General features: G+C 42.8%; 2 protein-coding genes across 3 annotated transcripts in view; both read right to left on the bottom strand.

The window, feature by feature from the left end:
- The window catches only part of LOC116367814 (asialoglycoprotein receptor 2), a 7,676-nt gene extending 2,791 nt beyond the window's left edge, over positions 1-4,885 (bottom strand). The window contains exon 1 of the mRNA XM_031818998.1: positions 4,559-4,885. Coding sequence (XP_031674858.1) covers positions 4,559-4,832 — 274 coding nt within the window. The 5' untranslated portion in view covers positions 4,833-4,885. The remainder of the gene's footprint in view (positions 1-4,558) is intronic.
- Positions 4,886-7,274: 2,389 nt separating this feature from the next.
- LOC116367816 (CD209 antigen-like protein D) lies at positions 7,275-13,993 on the bottom strand. Of its 2 annotated transcripts, XM_031818999.1 has the most exons (5): positions 13,759-13,993; positions 9,159-9,260; positions 8,039-8,181; positions 7,742-7,842; positions 7,275-7,437 (listed from the first exon to the last, which is right to left on the bottom strand). In XM_031818999.1, exons 1-5 carry the CDS (start codon positions 13,898-13,900, stop codon positions 7,296-7,298), a joined length of 630 nt encoding a protein of 209 aa, XP_031674859.1. In that variant the 5' UTR covers positions 13,901-13,993; the 3' UTR covers positions 7,275-7,295. The 2 variants fall into 2 exon arrangements, with proteins under 2 accessions (XP_031674859.1, XP_031674860.1); XM_031819000.1 differs by lacking the exon at positions 9,159-9,260.
- Between the last annotated feature and the right edge of the window lie 3,507 nt (positions 13,994-17,500).

Below are 17,500 nucleotides of genomic sequence, written 5' to 3'. Positions count from 1 at the left end.
TACGTACATAATAATACAAATGCAATGAGACCATGTTGTAAATACACATTGGCGATTTGCATTGGACTTTATGAACATGATAATGAATGTTTCAGCAGTTAGTAAACATCCTAAAATACAGAGCCTCGAACATTTCAGATCATTTAACCTCTAGTCTTAAAGGAACAACCTTCCTTTATGAGATGTAGGATTTAGCGTTTCATGTATCCTTTTCCACATGTATATCAATTCCAAAGCGTTCCCTTGTGAAGTAAGACCTATATTTGGAAGACACATTGTATTCCGTTTTTGAATATGTAATAATCTGTTTGTTACAGTTTATTTTACTCAGTTGACTTTTGAAGTCTTGGAGCATGGGGCATCAGCCAACCGCATCACAATAACATAGGCACAATTGTTTATGCGGCAAGTGGAAGGAGAATAACCATTAGTTTAAACTTCCACATGTGTGTCTCTATGACTGTGGTGTATTTACCAGTGTTCTGAGATTCAGGTTGTTTATCTGTGCTCCTGTTCACAGTATCCTGTCCACAGCTCTCCCTGTCTACATTAGCATAAATATCCTCAGACTGCTCCATATAAAGGCTAATTCTAATTGCCCCCTTAAAATCTACTTTGGTACTTTATGTATCTACACACTGTACAATGGACAGTATATTATGTTTTATATCCTGTTAACTTCTTTGGGCTAGGGGGCAGCACTTTCACTTTTGAATGAAATGTGCGCCCAGAGTAAACTGCATCCTACTCAGTCCCAGATGCTAATATATGTATATTATTAGTAGTATTGTATAGACAACACAAGTTTCTAAAACTGTTTGAATGATGTCTGTGAGTATAACAGAACTCATATGTCAGGCAAAAACCTGAGAAAAAATCCAAACAGGGAGTGGTAAATCTGAGGTTTGTAGTTTTTGAACTCAGCCCTATCGAGTACACAGTGGGATATGGGTAATGTTGCACTTTCTACACCTTCCAATAGATGTCAACAGTATTTAAAACTTGAATGAGGCTTGTACTGTGAAGTGGGACCGGATGAGAGCTGTTTGAGTGAGTGGTCTGGCAGAGTGTCACATCCTCATGATGCGTGGTCACAAGAGTTAGCTCTCGTTCCATGGCTTTTTGACAGACAATGGAATTCTCCGGTTGGAACATTATTGATCTTTTACGATAAAAACATCCTAAAGATTGATTCTATACTTAGTTTGACAAGTTTCTTCGACCTGTAATATAACTTTTTGAACGTTTCGTCCGACTGGACCAGCTCATGCTTTTGGATTTGTTTACCAAACGCCCTAACAAAAGAAGCTATTGGACATAAATGATGGACATTATCGAACAAAACAAGCATTTATTGTGGAACTGCGATTCCTGCGAGTGCATTCTGATGAAGATCATCAAAGGTAAGTGAATATTTATCATGCTATTTGTGACTAATGTTGACTGAGCAAAATGGCAGATATTTCTTTTGGCTGGTTTGGGCTCTGAGCGCCGATCTCAGATTATGCTTTTTCAGTAAAGTTTTTTTTAAATCTGACACAGCGGTTAAAGTCCATCATTTATGTCCAAATACCTCCTCCTTGTTCGAGCCTAGAGTTCACAAATCTAAATTCATGAACGGCGATCACTAAGTCCAGACGAAAAGTCAAAAAAGTTTGGTTACAGTCTGTAGAAACATGTCAAAGAACATATAGAATCAATCATTAGGATTTTTTAACATAACTCTTCAATAATGTTTCAACCGGAGAATTCCTTTGTCTGTAGAATTGCAGTGGAACGTAGGTCGCTCTCACGTGAGCACGCATGATCAACTCATGCCACTCTGGCAGACACCTGACTCAAAGAGCTCTCCTTCCCTCATTCTTCACAGTAGAAGCCTCAAACAAGGTTCTAAAGACTGTTGACATCTAGTGGAAGCCGTAGAAAGTGCATTATGACCCCATAGACACTGTATATTCGATAGGCAATGACTTGAAACACTATGAACCTCAGATTTCCCACTTCCTGGTTGGATTTTCTTCTCAGGTTTTTGCCTGCCATATGAGTTCTGTTGTACTCACAGACATAATTCAAACAGTTTTAAAAACATCAGCGTGTTTTCTATCCACAATACTAATAATATGCATATATTAGCTTCTGGGACTGAGAAGCAGGACGTTTACTCTGGGCACGCTTTTCATCCGAACGTGAACATGCTGCCCCCTATCCCAAACAGTGTGAGTGTTTCCTCTCAGTAATGTTCTGCCCAGGTCACACTGTTTTAAGTATCCAATCACATTCAATCCAGAAGCTGGTAGACCTTGTCAAAGAACTTCGTTCCTTCATTTATTAATCTGTGCTTTGTTATTCTTATTATTAAAGTGATAAGCATAGGCTAATAATTGGTCCCACTTTTTTGCAAAATCACATGACATGTTTCTAATAAAAATAATGAAGAATAATTTTCCAGAGTACAGTATGTCTACATACTCTCCTCTAAATCTAAACACAACAATTATTTGTCTTCCTCATTCTCTTAATTTTCTTCTTCCTCCTCTGTGTCTTTCTGACACTAAGGCTCTATCTCAATTAGTCTCTCCTCTCCACCTATCTCCTCACCTCCTCATATCTACTCCTTTCTCCTCTCCTCCTATCTCCTCTCCTCCTATCCTCTTATCTCCTCTCCTCCGTACCACTGTATCCAACCATCAACATAGTAATTACTACCAGCTAGCTAATGTTAGTAGAATTCATATCTTTAGGACATTCGTAACATATTGTTTGTTTTTGCAAATTCGTAACATATCATACACATTGTAATTTGTAACATATCATACAACATGGTTGATTGGCATCCACAAATTGATACATACCATATGAAAGGTAATATATCATATTAAAATGGAGTGTCTCTGATATACGTACAGAATAATACAACATGTTTTGAGACTAGGTTGGAAATACACAGTGGTGAGTTACAGTACATACTGAAGGACTTTATCAGCATAGTAACTAGACTACCAGAAAAACACTGAGAGAGAGAGTTTCCAATCATGTTCCTGAAAGTGTATGTTTTGACTCATGGATGTCATTCCATGAGAACTGTAGATGCATCAAAGAAGCAAAGTACTATTTGCATTTGAAAATGGAATGGAAAGAGAGAGAATTTTCTAAAATCAAAACTAGATCTGTGAGAAAGTGATGTAACATCAACCTACTATGACAATGTTCTCTCTCACACACACACACACACACACACACACACACACACACACACACACACACACACACACACACACACACACACACACACACACACACACACACACACACACATTATTATATATATATATATATATATATATATATATATATATATATATTGATATATATATATATTGATATATATATATATTGATATATATATATATATTGATATATATATATATTGATATATATATATATTGATATATATATATATTGATATATATATATATATATATATTGATGGTGGAATACAGTGCTGAATGGTTAAGTGATGATTCCACCAAGTGGTTAAAGTGAGAGATGAACTCACCATAGTGGTGAAAAAGTGGTATGACAGACTTACCTATGGGCTCTTTCTCAACTAATATTTCCTCAAATCCTCCTCATATCCTCTCCTCCCCTCCTACTCAAAACACATTGGAGAATACAATCCTAGGGGAGGGACCTTGGACCTTCTTCTCTTATAGGGTTGAGTGTGTGTTAGCTGAGTACTGGTCTCCTGGTCCAATATTAGGAGCAGTGTCTGCTGTCTTCTCACTGACGTAGATATCCACAATCCTCTCCTCCATCTCACCTCTGTCAAACTTGACCTTCTTGTTCATATCTGGCTCAGCATAGATGACCTTTGACATCTTTAACAATGCCTGGGTCTTTCTTTCTATGTAGGTCTACTATACATTAAGTCTCTGCTTCTAGTGATATCTCTGTCTCTGATTCATCTGTGTGTCTCTGTCTGTGTGACGACTGTAGGTGTTAACTATAGGGAAGTATCATAAATATGACACGGGTAATTGTAGCTATACTAATACAAAAAATATCGGTTTTTGTATGAGTTTTTTGCATACTTGTGCCTGTGTGTATGTGTATGGGTATGTGTGTGCGTGTGAGAGATTGTTACAGTGGTTATTGTTAAACCATTATCTGCAGCACAATATAAACCATTCCATGTCTCTACATGATCATCTTGTCCAGAGTGTATCTCAACAGTCCTCCTGTCCAGGGAACGGGACTTGTTATTTGTGTTGATTGATGGGACACTATATGTAACTTGACAACAACGACTTACTGTCAAAGATAATTAGGAAAACACAGCAGCCCCAGACACACTGCAGCAACTCCAGAGGGTCTCTTCCACCACTGAATATGTACTGAATCACAAATGATTAAAGCTACATCTTTGGTAATGTACTTTACTGTATCATCCAGGAATGGGACACAAAAAGGTCTAGTACTACCAGGTAATCTCCACTGTATTATGTATTACATTATGTGTGTAGTTTGTGTGTGTGTTTGTGTGTTAGTGCAATCTTACCTGAAGCAACAACTCCATCTCTTGGACTGGGCTTGAAGGCTCTTACGTTGGCACATGATTGGCCATCAATGTCTGTGTTCTTCATTGCATCAGTCTCATCGTCTTCAAATCTATCTGGGATTTCATAGACTCCCTCTGACATCTTAACACACTGCTGATAAAATACAGTAACTTCTACATCTAACCTCAACTCTAATATACATCTATAGCTGTGTCTTCCTCCTGCACTGTCCTGGGTCTGTGTGACTTTAGGTAGTGAAACTCTTTCAGTCATCCGCAGTGGATGATAAATTGTGAAATCAACACAACACAGGCCACCACATGACTCCCAACAGCCTTAGTTTCATAATATAATACATTATATGACTCCCACCAGCCTTAGTATGATAATATAATACATGATATGACTCCCACCAGTCTTAGTTTGATAATATAATACATGATATGACTCCCACCAGTCTTAGTTTGATAATATAATACATTACATTACTATATAGCATGCTATACGATGTATGTGTGAATTCACAGGGTCCCAATTTTGCATGTGCTAAAATAAATTGGGATCCTGTTAATTGACATATACACTACATATATGAGTTTACAGCACCCCCAGCCTTCAAATGGAGAACACATTATGGATCTCACTCTGTGACTGGTAGTGTAGGGGGAGAAGTTGCCCCTAGATGCTGATCTTAGGTTGGTTTTACATTTCCACCACTAATGGTTAAGGTTAAGATTGGGGGAGGGAAACCTGATCCTAGATCTGTACCTAGGGGAAACTTCCCCCCGAAGTGTGACCGGCCACCGATGGACATATAGGGGTCTTTATTCTATCTATGCTGACTGTGAAGAGTTACTCACAATGAAAAAGCAGAAGTTCTGACAACATCTCCATAGTTTCACTTTTAAGAGAATAGAAAGAAGAATAAAAAGCCGTCACATGTATTATGAGAAAACGTTCATATCTCCACCCTGTCTTTCAGTATAACATATATACCAGTTACATCTAATGACACAACTCTCTCTGCACTGATTCCACTGTTCCACATGACATCTATCTACATGAACTATTATACAACTCTACAGCTCTATTCTATTCCACAGGAGGAGAGAAAGCATCACACAGACCCTTAGATACAGAGTCAAAGGTGGCCCTCTGTTTGACGTAGTACTAACTACAAGTACAGCTGTAGTGTTGGTGACAGAGACCTGGGTGGATGTAGTACTAACTACAGGTACAGCTGTAGTGTTGGTGACAGAGACCTGGGTGGATGTAGTACTAACTACAGGTACAGCTGTAGTGTTGGTGACAGAGACCTGGGTGGATGTAGTACTAACTACAGGTACAGCTGTAGAGTTGGGCCCTGGGCACAGTTTCCCAAAAGCATATTAAGGCTAAGTAGCAGATTAAGGCTAAATTAACCTTAGAACATCGTTGAAACGATGGACTTAGCCTTAAGATACTTTTGGGAAACGGGGCCCTGGCCTGTAGAGTTCACAACCACCCCCACAGAGTCCTTCACTGAGCCCAGACACAAACCCTCGTTGCCTGCCCTGTCCACTACCACCAGCTCTACCTTCTTTGAACAGCAGGTTGCTCTGTAGGCCACCCGGGTCACATTATTGGCCCTGAGGCGCACAACTGTAGAAGTGTTGAGGATCCCATTGCCCTGGATGAAGATAAAATATTTTTTTAAATATCTGCCACAGCAACATATATTTGAATAATTCAATGGATGTTTTGTGCACAAATGTGATGACTAAATTGTCTTATTTGGAATTTTCTCATTTTGATTCTCAATGTGGCCTTGTTTGGAAAATTGTCTTTCTGGGCCGAGCCTCCGTTAAACTGCAGTACCAAAACAAAACTGTATGTGCAATCCAAACTGGGCTTCTAGACCGGAACGCTGGTACCTTGGAGGAGACGCCTGGTAGTCCGCCCTGGGAGAGGTAAAATCTGTCACCTGGAGGGAGGAAGGAGGAGAAGGGGGAGAGAGGGAGAGGGGATAGAGGGAGAGAGAGAGCAAGAGCTAATGTAGCTGATAATAACTGGTAGCTTACAGCCACCAATTCGCTCAAATCAGTGGTTGTGAGGGAGAGAGAATGTGAGAAAAGGAGGCCATTTTAGAGTTTTGAAACAAGACCCTTACTTTGCTGACAACGGACAGGGTTACATCTGTTCCTGACGGGGTGCTGGCGGGCGCCATGAGGCTCACCGTACCATTGGCCGCAGCGCCCCCAGTCACCATGGAGATGTTGGCAGGGAAGGAAGAAGTGAATCTGCGATCGTTGGTCGCTCGGACGGTAAAGGTTCCTCAGGTTCTGTTGGCCGTTTCTACGTTGAATGGGACTGAAATGGTGGAAAACTATGGACAGAACAGGGCTTAGACTCTGATTGGTTAAGCAGTAGTAGTATTGATAAATGAGGCCTCAAGGCTCTGTATTTATGTTGATTTATTTTCCCTTTTGTACATGAACCATTTGCACATTGTTACAACACTGTATATACACATGATATAGAATTTGAAATGTCTTCATTCTTTTGGAACTTCTCTGAGTGTAATGTTTACTGTTATTTTTTATTGTTCATTTCTCTTTTGTATATAATCTACTTCTCTTGGTTTGGCAATGTTAACATATGTTTCCCATGACAATAAAGCCCCTTTAATTTAAATGAATTGAGAGACACAGAGAGACACACAGAGAGGAGACAGAATGTTTGTTACTGTAGGTTATTTTACACCACATTCTCACAGATCCAGTTATGATTTGTGCCACATTTGTCATCATTCCATGTTGTTACAGGGTCATCTTTACTAAAGTATATTTCAGCACAGTCCTCCTGCCCTCTATCATCAGGCTGTCCTGCGCTCCAGTACCTAAACAACACAGAGAACCAGACAGTCAGACACTGTGGTACAAACATCCTCCTCATTTATACACATAGTCCTATGTTTTAAAGACACACTCTGTAAGATGATAATATCATTATCAAGAATGGGCCCTCAACACATTTCACTACATTCATATGTAAATATTACCTGGTTTCTATAATACATCTATAGTTCTCATTGAATGACATTCATGAGTGGAAACATGCCTTTTTATGAACATGATTGGAAGCAACATATCGTTTCTTTTTTTTATCACCATATCAACTGGTAAAATGGTCAAATCTCTCACCCTGTGGTCAGTGATGTGCCGTCCACCCACTTCCAGGTCCCCTCAGTGACAGAGTCAGTCAGACCAATCCAGGCTCTCAGGTGGAGGTTGAAGACAAATGTCTGTTGTTGAGAAAGATAAAAACATATTATACTGCACATATTAGTGTACTGCTGGAAATTGACATTTCTCTCTCTCTCTCTCCTCTCTCTCTCTCTCTCTGTCTCTCTCTGTGTCTCTCTGTGTCTCTCTCTCTCTGTCTCTCTCTCTCTCTCTGTCTCTCTCTCCTCTCTCTGTCTCTCTCTCTCTCTCTCTCACCTGTTCCTCTCTGCTGTTTATGATCACCAGGTCTGCTCCTCTCTCCAGACAGTCCTGTCTGCTCTCCTCCCAGGTTTTCTTCTCAGTAGAGAGGAAGTACAAACTAGAGTCAAAGTATCTCCATCCCTCCTGACAATACTGCCCTGTTGAAGAGCAAAGGTGAACACATTGAGAAACTTAGCCAGTATCTTTATACTCATAAAGCCATGATATATAATTACTGTTGATTTTACTTTGAATTTATCACAGTTATATCTCACCCATCACAAAAAGCTTTGCCTGAATATGACCTTTCTCTTTAGTCAGGTTGTTGTATCTGGTCTGTAGCTGGTCTCTCTCTCTAGTCAGGTTGTTGTATCTGGTCTGTAGCTGGTCTCTCTCATCAGTCAGGTTGTTGTATCTGGTCTGTAGCTGGTCTCTCTCTCTAGTCAGGTTGTTGTATCTGGTCTGTAACTGGTCTCTCTCATCAGTCAGGTTGTTGTATCTGGTCTGTAGCTGGTCTCTCTCTTCAGTCAGGTTGTTGTAACTGGTCTGTAGCTGGTCTCTCTCTCTAGTCAGGTTGTTGTATCTGGTCTGTAACTGGTCTCTCTCTTTAGTCAGGTTGTTGTATCTGGTCTGTAGCTGGTCTCTCTCTCTAGTCAGGTTGTTGTATCTGGTCTGTAGCTGGTCTCTCTCTTTAGTCAGGTTGTTGTATCTGGTCTGTAGCTGGTCTCTCTCTCTAGTCAGGTTGTTGTATCTGGTCTGTAACTGGTCTCTCTCTTTAGTCAGGTTGTTGTATCTGGTCTGTAGCTGGTCTCTCTCTCTAGTCAGGTTGTTGTATCTGGTCTGTAGCTGGTCTCTCTCTTTAGTCAGGTTGTTGTATCTGGTCTGTAGCTGGTCTCTCTCATCAGTCAGGTTGTTGTATCTGGTCTGTAGCTGGTCTCTCTCTGCAGTTGCGTTAGTCTTATAAAGGGAACAACTCTGTGACAAGTTGTTCCTTTTATCCTCAGAATCTTTGATGACTCTGTTATCTACAAGGTATAAACACATAGTTACTAGGTAAAACACCAGGTAAATAGGCTTAGAAACCTACACCTCTATATAACTGGGTGATAAGCAATGAACTTGGACACAAACTCACAGTAGACAGACAGGCCTATGATCCCAGCCAGTAGGAGAACACACAGCAGCCCCAGACACACTGCGGCAACTAGGAAGGGTCTCTTCCCTGAGCTATCAGGCTCTGTGGACACACATAATATACTGTTATGTTTTGTCTGTGTGTGTGTTTTACCTGAGTGCTGGTCTCCTGGTCCATTATTAGGAGCAGTGTCTGCTGTCTTTTCTCTCTTGGTGCTGGTCTCACCGTCTCTCAGGGTGTCTGCACTGACGTAGATATCCACAATCCTCTCCTTCATCTACCTCTGTCAAACTTTACCTTCTTGTTCATATCTGGTTCAGTACTGATGACCTTTGACATCTTTAACAATGCCTGGGTCTTTCTTTCTATGTAGGGCTACTTACTAAGTTTGACTTACTCACTGCTTTAGCACACTCTGCTAACCCTGATGTCCTTGCTGTGTCTGAATCCTGGCTCAGGAAGGCCACCAAAAATTCAGAGATTTCCATACCCAACTATAACATCTTCCGTCAAGATAGAACTGCCAAAGGGGGAGGAGTTGCAGTTTACTGCAGAGATAGCCTGCAAAGTAATGTCATACTTTCCAGGTCCATACCCAAACAGTTCGAACTACTAATTTTGAAAATTACTCTCTCCAGAAATAAGTCTCTCACGGTTGCCGCCTGCTACCGACCCCCCTCAGCTCCCAGCTGTGCCCTGGACACCATTTGTGAATTGATCGCCCCCCATCTAGCTTCAGAGTTTGTTCTGTTAGGTGACCTAAACTGGGATATGCTTAACACCCCGCCAGTCCTACAATCTAAGCTAGATGCCCTCAATCTCACACAAATCATCAAGGAACCCACCAGGTACAACCCTAACTCTGTAAACAAGGGCACCCTCATAGACGTCATCCTGACCAACTGGCCCTCCAAATACACCTCCGCTGTCTTCAACCAGGATCTCAGCGATCACTGCCTCATTGCCTGTATCCGCTACGGAGCCGCAGTCAAACGACCACCCCTCATCACTGTCAAACGCTCCCTAAAACACTTCTGTGAGCAGGCCTTTCTAATCGACCTGGCCCGGGTATCCTGGAAGGACATTGACCTCATCCCATCAGTTGAGGATGCCTGGTCATTCTTTAAAAGTAACTTCCTCACCATTTTAGATAAGCATGCTCCGTTCAAAAAATGCAGAACTAAGAACAGATACAGCCCTTGGTTCACCCCAGACCTGACTGCCCTCGACCAGCACAAAAACATCCTGTGGCGGACTGCAATAGCATCGAATAGTCCCCGTGATATGCAACTGTTCAGGGAAGTCCGGAACCAATACACGCTGTCAGTCAGGAAAGCTAAGGCCAGCTTCTTCAGGCAGAAGTTTGCATCCTGTAGCTCCAACTCCAAAAAGTTCTGGGACACTGTGAAGTCCATGGAGAACAAGAGCACCTCCTCCCAGCTGCCCACTGCACTGAGGCTAGGTAACACGGTCACCACTGATAAATCCATGATTATCGAAAACTTCAATAAGCATTTCTCAACGGCTGGCCATGCCTTCCGCCTGGCTACTTCAACCTCGGCCAACAGCTCCGCCCCCCCCCGCAGCTCCTCGCCCAAGCCTCTCCAGGTTCTCCTTTACCCAAATCCAGATAGCAGATGTTCTGAAAGAGCTGCAAAACCTGGACCCGTACAAATCAGCTGGGCTTGACAATCTGGACCCTCTATTTCTGAAACTATCTGCCACCATTGTCGCAACCCCTATTACCAGCCTGTTCAACCTCTCTTTCATCTCGTCTGAGATCCCCAAGGATTGGAAAGCTGCCGCAGTCATCCCCCTCTTCAAAGGGGGAGACACCCTGGACCCAAACTGTTACAGACCTATATCCATCCTGCCCTGCCTATCTAAGGTCTTTGAAAGCCAAGTCAACAAACAGGTCACTGACCATCTCGAATCCCACCGTACCTTCTCCGCTGTGCAATCTGGTTTCCGAGCCGGTCACGGGTGCACCTCAGCCACACTCAAGGTACTAAACGACATCATAACCGCCATCGATAAAAGACAGTACTGTGCAGCCGTCTTCATCGACCTTGCCAAGGCTTTCGACTCTGTCAATCACCATATTCTTATCGGCAGACTCAGTCGCCTCGGTTTTTCGGATGACTGCCTTGCCTGGTTCACCAATTACTTTGCAGACAGAGTTCAGTGTGTCAAATCGGAGGGCATGCTGTCCGGTCCTCTGGCAGTCTCTATGGGGGTGCCACAGGGTTCAATTCTCGGGCCGACTCTTTTCTCTGTGTATATCAATGATGTTGCTCTTGCTGCGGGCGATTCCCTGATCCACCTCTACGCAGACGACACCATTCTATATACTTTCGGCCCGTCTTTGGACACTGTGCTATCTAACCTCCAAACAAGCTTCAATGCCATACAACACTCCTTCCGTGGCCTCCAACTGCTCTTAAACGCTAGTAAAACCAAATGCATGCTTTTCAACCGGTCGCTGCCTGCACCTGCATGCCCGACTAGCATCACCACCCTGGATGGTTCCGACCTAGAATATGTGGACGTCTATAAGTACCTAGGTGTCTGGCTAGACTGCAAACTCTCCTTCCAGACTCATATCAAACATCTCCAATCGAAAATCAAATCAAGAGTCGGCTTTCTATTCCGCAACAAAGCCTCCTTCACTCAAGCCGCCAAGCTTACCCTAGTAAAACTGACTATCCTACCGATCCTCGACTTCGGCGATGTCATCTACAAAATGGCTTCCAACACTCTACTCAGCAAACTGGATGCAGTCTATCACAGTGCCATCCGTTTTGTCACTAAAGCACCTTATACCACCCACCACTGCGACTTGTATGCTCTAGTCGGCTGGCCCTCGCTACATATTCGTCGCCAGACCCACTGGCTCCAGGTCATCTACAAGTCTATGCTAGGTAAAGCTCCGCCTTATCTCAGCTCACTGGTCACGATGGCAACACCCATCCGTATCACGCGCTCCAGCAGGTGTATCTCACTGATCATCCCTAAAGCCAACACCTCATTTGGCCGCCTTTCGTTCCAGTACTCTGCTGCCTGTGACTGGAACGAATTGCAAAAATCGCTGAAGTTGGAGACTTTTATCTCCCTCACCAACTTCAAACATCAGCTATCTGAGCAGCTAACCGATCGCTGCAGCTGCACATAGTCTATTGGTAAATAGCCCACCCTTTTCACCTACCTCATCCCCATACTGTTTTTATTTATTTACTTTTCTGCTCTTCTGCACACCAATATCTCTACCTGTACATGACCATCTGATCTTTTATCACTCCAGTGTTAATCTGCAAAATTGTAATTATTTGCCTACCTCCTCATGCCTTTTGCACACATTGTATATAGACCCCCCCTTTGTTTTCTACTGTGTTATTGACTTGTTAATTGTTTACTCCATGTGTAACTCTTTGTTGTATGCTCACACTGCTATGCTTTATCTTGGCCAGGTCGCAGTTGCAAATGAGAACTTGTTCTCAACTAGCCTACCTGGTTAAATAAAGGTGTTCTCAACTAGCCTACCTGGTTAAATAAAGGTGTTCTCAACTAGCCTACCTGGTTAAATAAAGGTGTTCTCAACTAGCCTACCTGGTTAAATAAAGGTGTTCTCAACTAGCCTACCTGGTTAAATAAAGGTGTTCTCAACTAGCCTACCTGGTTAAATAAAGGTGTTATCAACTAGCCTACCTGGTTAAATAAAGGTGTTCTCAACTAGCCTACCTGGTTAAATAAAGGTGAAATAAATAAATATAAAAAATAAAAAAACTATACATTAAGTCTCTGCTTCTAGAATTAATGTGGTGGTATTCCAACATGGCCACCAGGAGGCGTCGTACATCAACTGCAAGCCCTCTATACATTCAGTCTCTGCATCTAGTGATATCTCTGTCTCTGAGTCATCTGTGTGTCTCTGTCTGTGTGACTATTGTAGCTGTTAACTCTTTGGAAGTATCAACAAAATGACACGGCAAGTTGTGGCTATGATAATAGAAAAATGTTTGAAAACTTGTGTGTGTAGTTGTGTGAGAGATTGTTACAGTGGTTATTGTTAAACCATTTTCTGCTGCATAATATAAACCATTCCATGTCTCTACATGTTCATCTTGTCCAGAGTATATCTCAATACAGTCCTCCTGCCCAGGGTACCTGACATGCTATTTGTGATGATGGACAGGACACCATCATACCAGGAAGATATAGATCATAGAGGGGAAGTGGAGAACAAAGACTAGCTGTTAACATATATTAAATATCATATGTAACAGTCAAACATGAGCATTTGATGTTGTGCTTATATGTAATTTGACAACAAAGACTGACTGTCAAAGATTATTAGAACACACAGCAGCCCCAGACACACTGCAGCAACTCCAGAGGGTCTCTTCCACCACTGAACATGTACTGAATAACACATTATTAAAGTAAGATCTTTAGTAATGTGTATTACTGTATCATCTAGGATTGGGACAAATAAAGGTATAGAAATACTGGGTAATCTCTCCTTTTTAATATATTATGTGTGTGTGTGTGTGTGTGTGTGTGGTGTGTGTGTGTGTGTGTGTGTTCGTTAGTGCAATCTTACCTGAAGCAACAACTCCATCTCTTGTACTGGGCTTGAAGGCTCTTACATTGGAATATATTTGGCCATCGATGTCTGTGTTCTTCATTGCATAAGGCTCATCGTCTTCAAATCTATCTGGGATTTCATAGACTCCCTTTGACATCTTAACACACTTGTGGTCAAATACAGTAACTTCTACTTCTTACTTCAACTCTAATGTACGTTTGTAGCTGTGTCGTCTCCCTGTGCTGTTCTGCGTCTGTGTGACTTTAGGTAGTGAAACTCCTTATCAGTCAACCACAGTGGATGACAAATTGTGAAATCAACACAACACTGGCCACCATGTGACTTCCACCAGCCTTAGTTTGATAATATACATTATGTGACTCTATATCATGATATATGATGTATGTGTGAATTCACAGGGTCCCAATTTTTCATGTTCTAAAATAAATTGGGATCCTGTTAATTGACATATACACTACATATATCCTGACTGAGTTTACTGCACCCCCAGCCTTCAAATGGAGAACACATTATGGCTCTCGCTCTGTGACTGGAGGTGTAGAGGGGAGTTGCCCCTAGATGCTGATCTTTGGTCAGTTTAATATTTCTTCCACAAATGGTTAAGGTTGGGATTGGGGGAAAGTAACCTGATCCTAGATCTGTACTTAGGTGAAACTTCCCCCTGTGTTGTGACCGGCCACCAATGGCCATGTAGGGGTCTATGCTCTATCTATACTGACTGTGAAGAGTTACTCAGAATGAAAAAGCAGAAGATCTGACAATATCTCCATAGTTTCAGTTTGACAGATTTAAGAGAAAGAAGAATAAAACCCTTCACATGTATTATGATAAAACATTCATATCTCCACCCTGTCTTTCAGTACAACATAACATATACATACTGGTTACATCTAATGACACAACTCTCTCTGCACTGATTCCACTGTTCCACATGACTTCTACCTACATGAACTATTATACAACTCTACAGCTCTATTCTATTCCACAGGAGGAGAGAAAGCATCACACAGATCCTTAGATACAGAGACAGAGTCAAAGGTGGCCCTCTGGTGGACGGAGTACTAACTACAGGTACAGCTGTAGTGTTGGTGACAGAGACCTGGGTGGATGTAGTACTAACTACAGGTACAGCTGTAGTGTTGGTGACAGAGACCTGGGTGGATGTAATACTAACTACAGGTACAGCTGTAGTGTTGGTGACAGAGACCTGGGTCTCTCAGAGACCTGGGTGGATGTAGTACTAACTACAGGTACAGCTGTAGTGTTGTAGTATGAACAACAGGTACAAATCAAATCAATGTAGTACTAACTACAGGTACAAATCAAATCAAAGTTTATTTGTCACGTGCACCGAATACAACAGGTGAAATACCTTACAGTGAAATGCTTACTTACAGGCTCTAACCAATAGTGCGGAGAAAAAAAACAAAAAAAGTATGTGTGTGTAAATAAAGAAATAAAACAACAGTAAAAAAGACATTTAAAAATAAGAGTAGCAAGGCTACATACAGACACCGGTTAGTCAGGCTTATTGAGGTAGTATGTACATGTGTGTATGGTTAAAGTGACTATGCATATCTGATGAACAGAGAGTAGCAGTAGAGTGAAAAGAGGGGTTGGCGAGTGGTGGGACACAGTGCAGATAGCCCGGTTATCCAATGTGCGGGAGCACTGGTTGGTCGGGCCAATTGAGGTAGTATGTACATGAATGTATACTTAAAAGGTGGATGGGGGGGGGGGGTGGAGTAGCCATTTGATTGCCTGTTGAGGAGTCTTATGGCTTGGGGGTAAAAACTGTTGAGAAGCCTTTTTGTCCTAGACTTTGCACTCCGGTACCGCTTGCCATGCGGTAGTAGAGAGAACATTCTATGACTGGGGTGGCTGGGGTCTTTGACAATTTTCAGGGCCTTCCTCTGACACCACCTGGTGTAGAGGTCCTGGATGGCAGGCAGCTTTGCCCCAGTGATGTACTGGGCCGTACGCACTACCCTCTGAAGTGCCTTGCGGTCAGAGGCCTTGCAATTGCCGTAACAGGCAGTGATGCAAAAGGTCAGGATGCTCTCGATGTTGCAGCTGTAGAACCTTTTGAGGATCTCAGGACCCATGCCAAATCTTTTTAGTTTCCTGAGGGGGAATAGGCTTTGTCGTGCCCTCTTCACAACTGTCTTGGTGTGTTTTAACCATTCTAGTTTGTTGTTGATGTGGACAAGGAATTTGAAGCTCTCAACCTGCTCCACTACAGCTCCATCGATGAGAATGGGGACGTGCTCGGTGCTCCTTTTCCTGTAGTCCACAATCATCTCCTTAGTCTTGGTTACAGTTAACCACTGTTGTGTCGTCAGCAAACTTAATGATGGTGTTGGAGTCGTGCCTGGCCATGCAGTTGTGGGTGAACAGGGAGTACAGCAGGGGACTGAGCACGTACCCTTGGGGAGCTCCAGTGTTGAGGATCAGTGTGGCAGATGTGTTGCTACCTACCCTCACCACCTGGGGGCGGCCCGTCAGGAAGTCCAGGATCCAGTTGCAGAGGCAGGTGTTTAGTCCCAGGTTTCTTAGCTTAATGATGAGCTTTAAGGGTACTATGGTGTTGAACGCTGAGCTGTAGTCAATGAATAGCATTCTCACATAGGTGTTCCTTTTGTCCAGGTGGGATAGGGCAGTGTGGAGTGCAATAGAGATTGCATCATCTGTGGATCTGTTTAGGTGGTATGCAAATTGGAGGGGTCTAGGGTTTCTGGGATAATGGTGTTGATGTGAGCCATACCAGCCTTTCAAAGCACTTCATGGCTACGGACGTGAGTGCCACGGGTCTGTAGTCATTTAGGCAGGTTGCCTTTGTGTTTCTTGGGAACAGGGACTATGGTGGTCTGCTTGAAGCATGTTGGTATTACAGACTCAATCAGGGACATGTTGAACATGTCAGTGAAGACACCTGCAGTTGGTCAGCACATGCCCGGAGCACACGTTCTGGTAATCCATCTGGCCCCCGCCAGCCTTGTGAATGTTGATCTGTTTTAAGGTCTTACTCACGTCTGGTACGGAGAGTGTGATCACACAGTCGTCCGGAACAGTGATGCTCTCATGCATGACTGAGTGTGGCTGCTTGAAGCGAGCATAGAAGGTGATTAGCTCATCTGGTAGGCTCGTGTCACTGGGCAGCTCGTGGCTGTGCTTCCCTTTGTAGTCTGTACTAGTTTGCAAGCCCTGCCACATCCGCCGAGCACCGGAGCCCGTGTTGTAATATGATTCAATCTTAGCCATGTTTGACGCTTTTGCCTGTTTGATGGTTCGGTTGCAGGGCCATTGCTGGATTCATTGTACGCTTCCGGGTTAGAGTCCCGCCACCTTGAAAGCGGCAGCTCTACCCTTTTGCTAGTGCGAATGTTGCTGTAATCCATGGATTCTGGTTGGGGTACTGTACGTACAGTCACTGTGGGGGCGACGTCCCTCAATGCACTTATTGATAAGCGAGTGACTGATGTGATACTACTCCTCAATGTCATCGGAAGAATCCCGGAACATGTTCCAGTCTGTGATAGCAAACAGTCCTGTAGTTTAGCATCTTCTTCATCTGACCATTTTTTTATAGACCGAGTCACTGGTGCTTCCTGATTTAATTTTTGCTTGTAAGCAGGAATCAGGAGGATAGAATTGTGGTCAGATTTACCAAATGGAGGGTGAGGGAGACCTCTGTACGCATCTCTGTGTGTGGAGTAAAGGTGTGCTAGAACCACAC

Source organism: Oncorhynchus kisutch, unplaced genomic scaffold (genome assembly GCF_002021735.2).
Source record: "Oncorhynchus kisutch isolate 150728-3 unplaced genomic scaffold, Okis_V2 scaffold1767, whole genome shotgun sequence".
Lineage (NCBI taxonomy): Eukaryota > Metazoa > Chordata > Actinopteri > Salmoniformes > Salmonidae > Oncorhynchus > Oncorhynchus kisutch.
Note: the sequence above shows the minus strand (reverse complement) of the source record. Positions and strands in the feature narration are given on the sequence as shown.

Bases quoted from the DNA above. Each gene is read 5' to 3' on its own strand.
- LOC116367816 (XM_031818999.1), bottom strand. From the start codon at position 13,900: ATGTCAAAGGGAGTCTATGAAATCCCAGATAGATTTGAAGACGATGAG. The intron at 8,182-9,158 runs GTGAGTTTGTGT...GCTCTTCAACAG, and splicing joins CATAGGCCTGTCTGTCTACT to GGCAGTATTGTCAGGAGGGA. The intron at 7,438-7,741 runs GTGAGAGATTTG...TGTGTTGTTTAG, and splicing joins GGCACATCACTGACCACAGG to GTACTGGAGCGCAGGACAGC.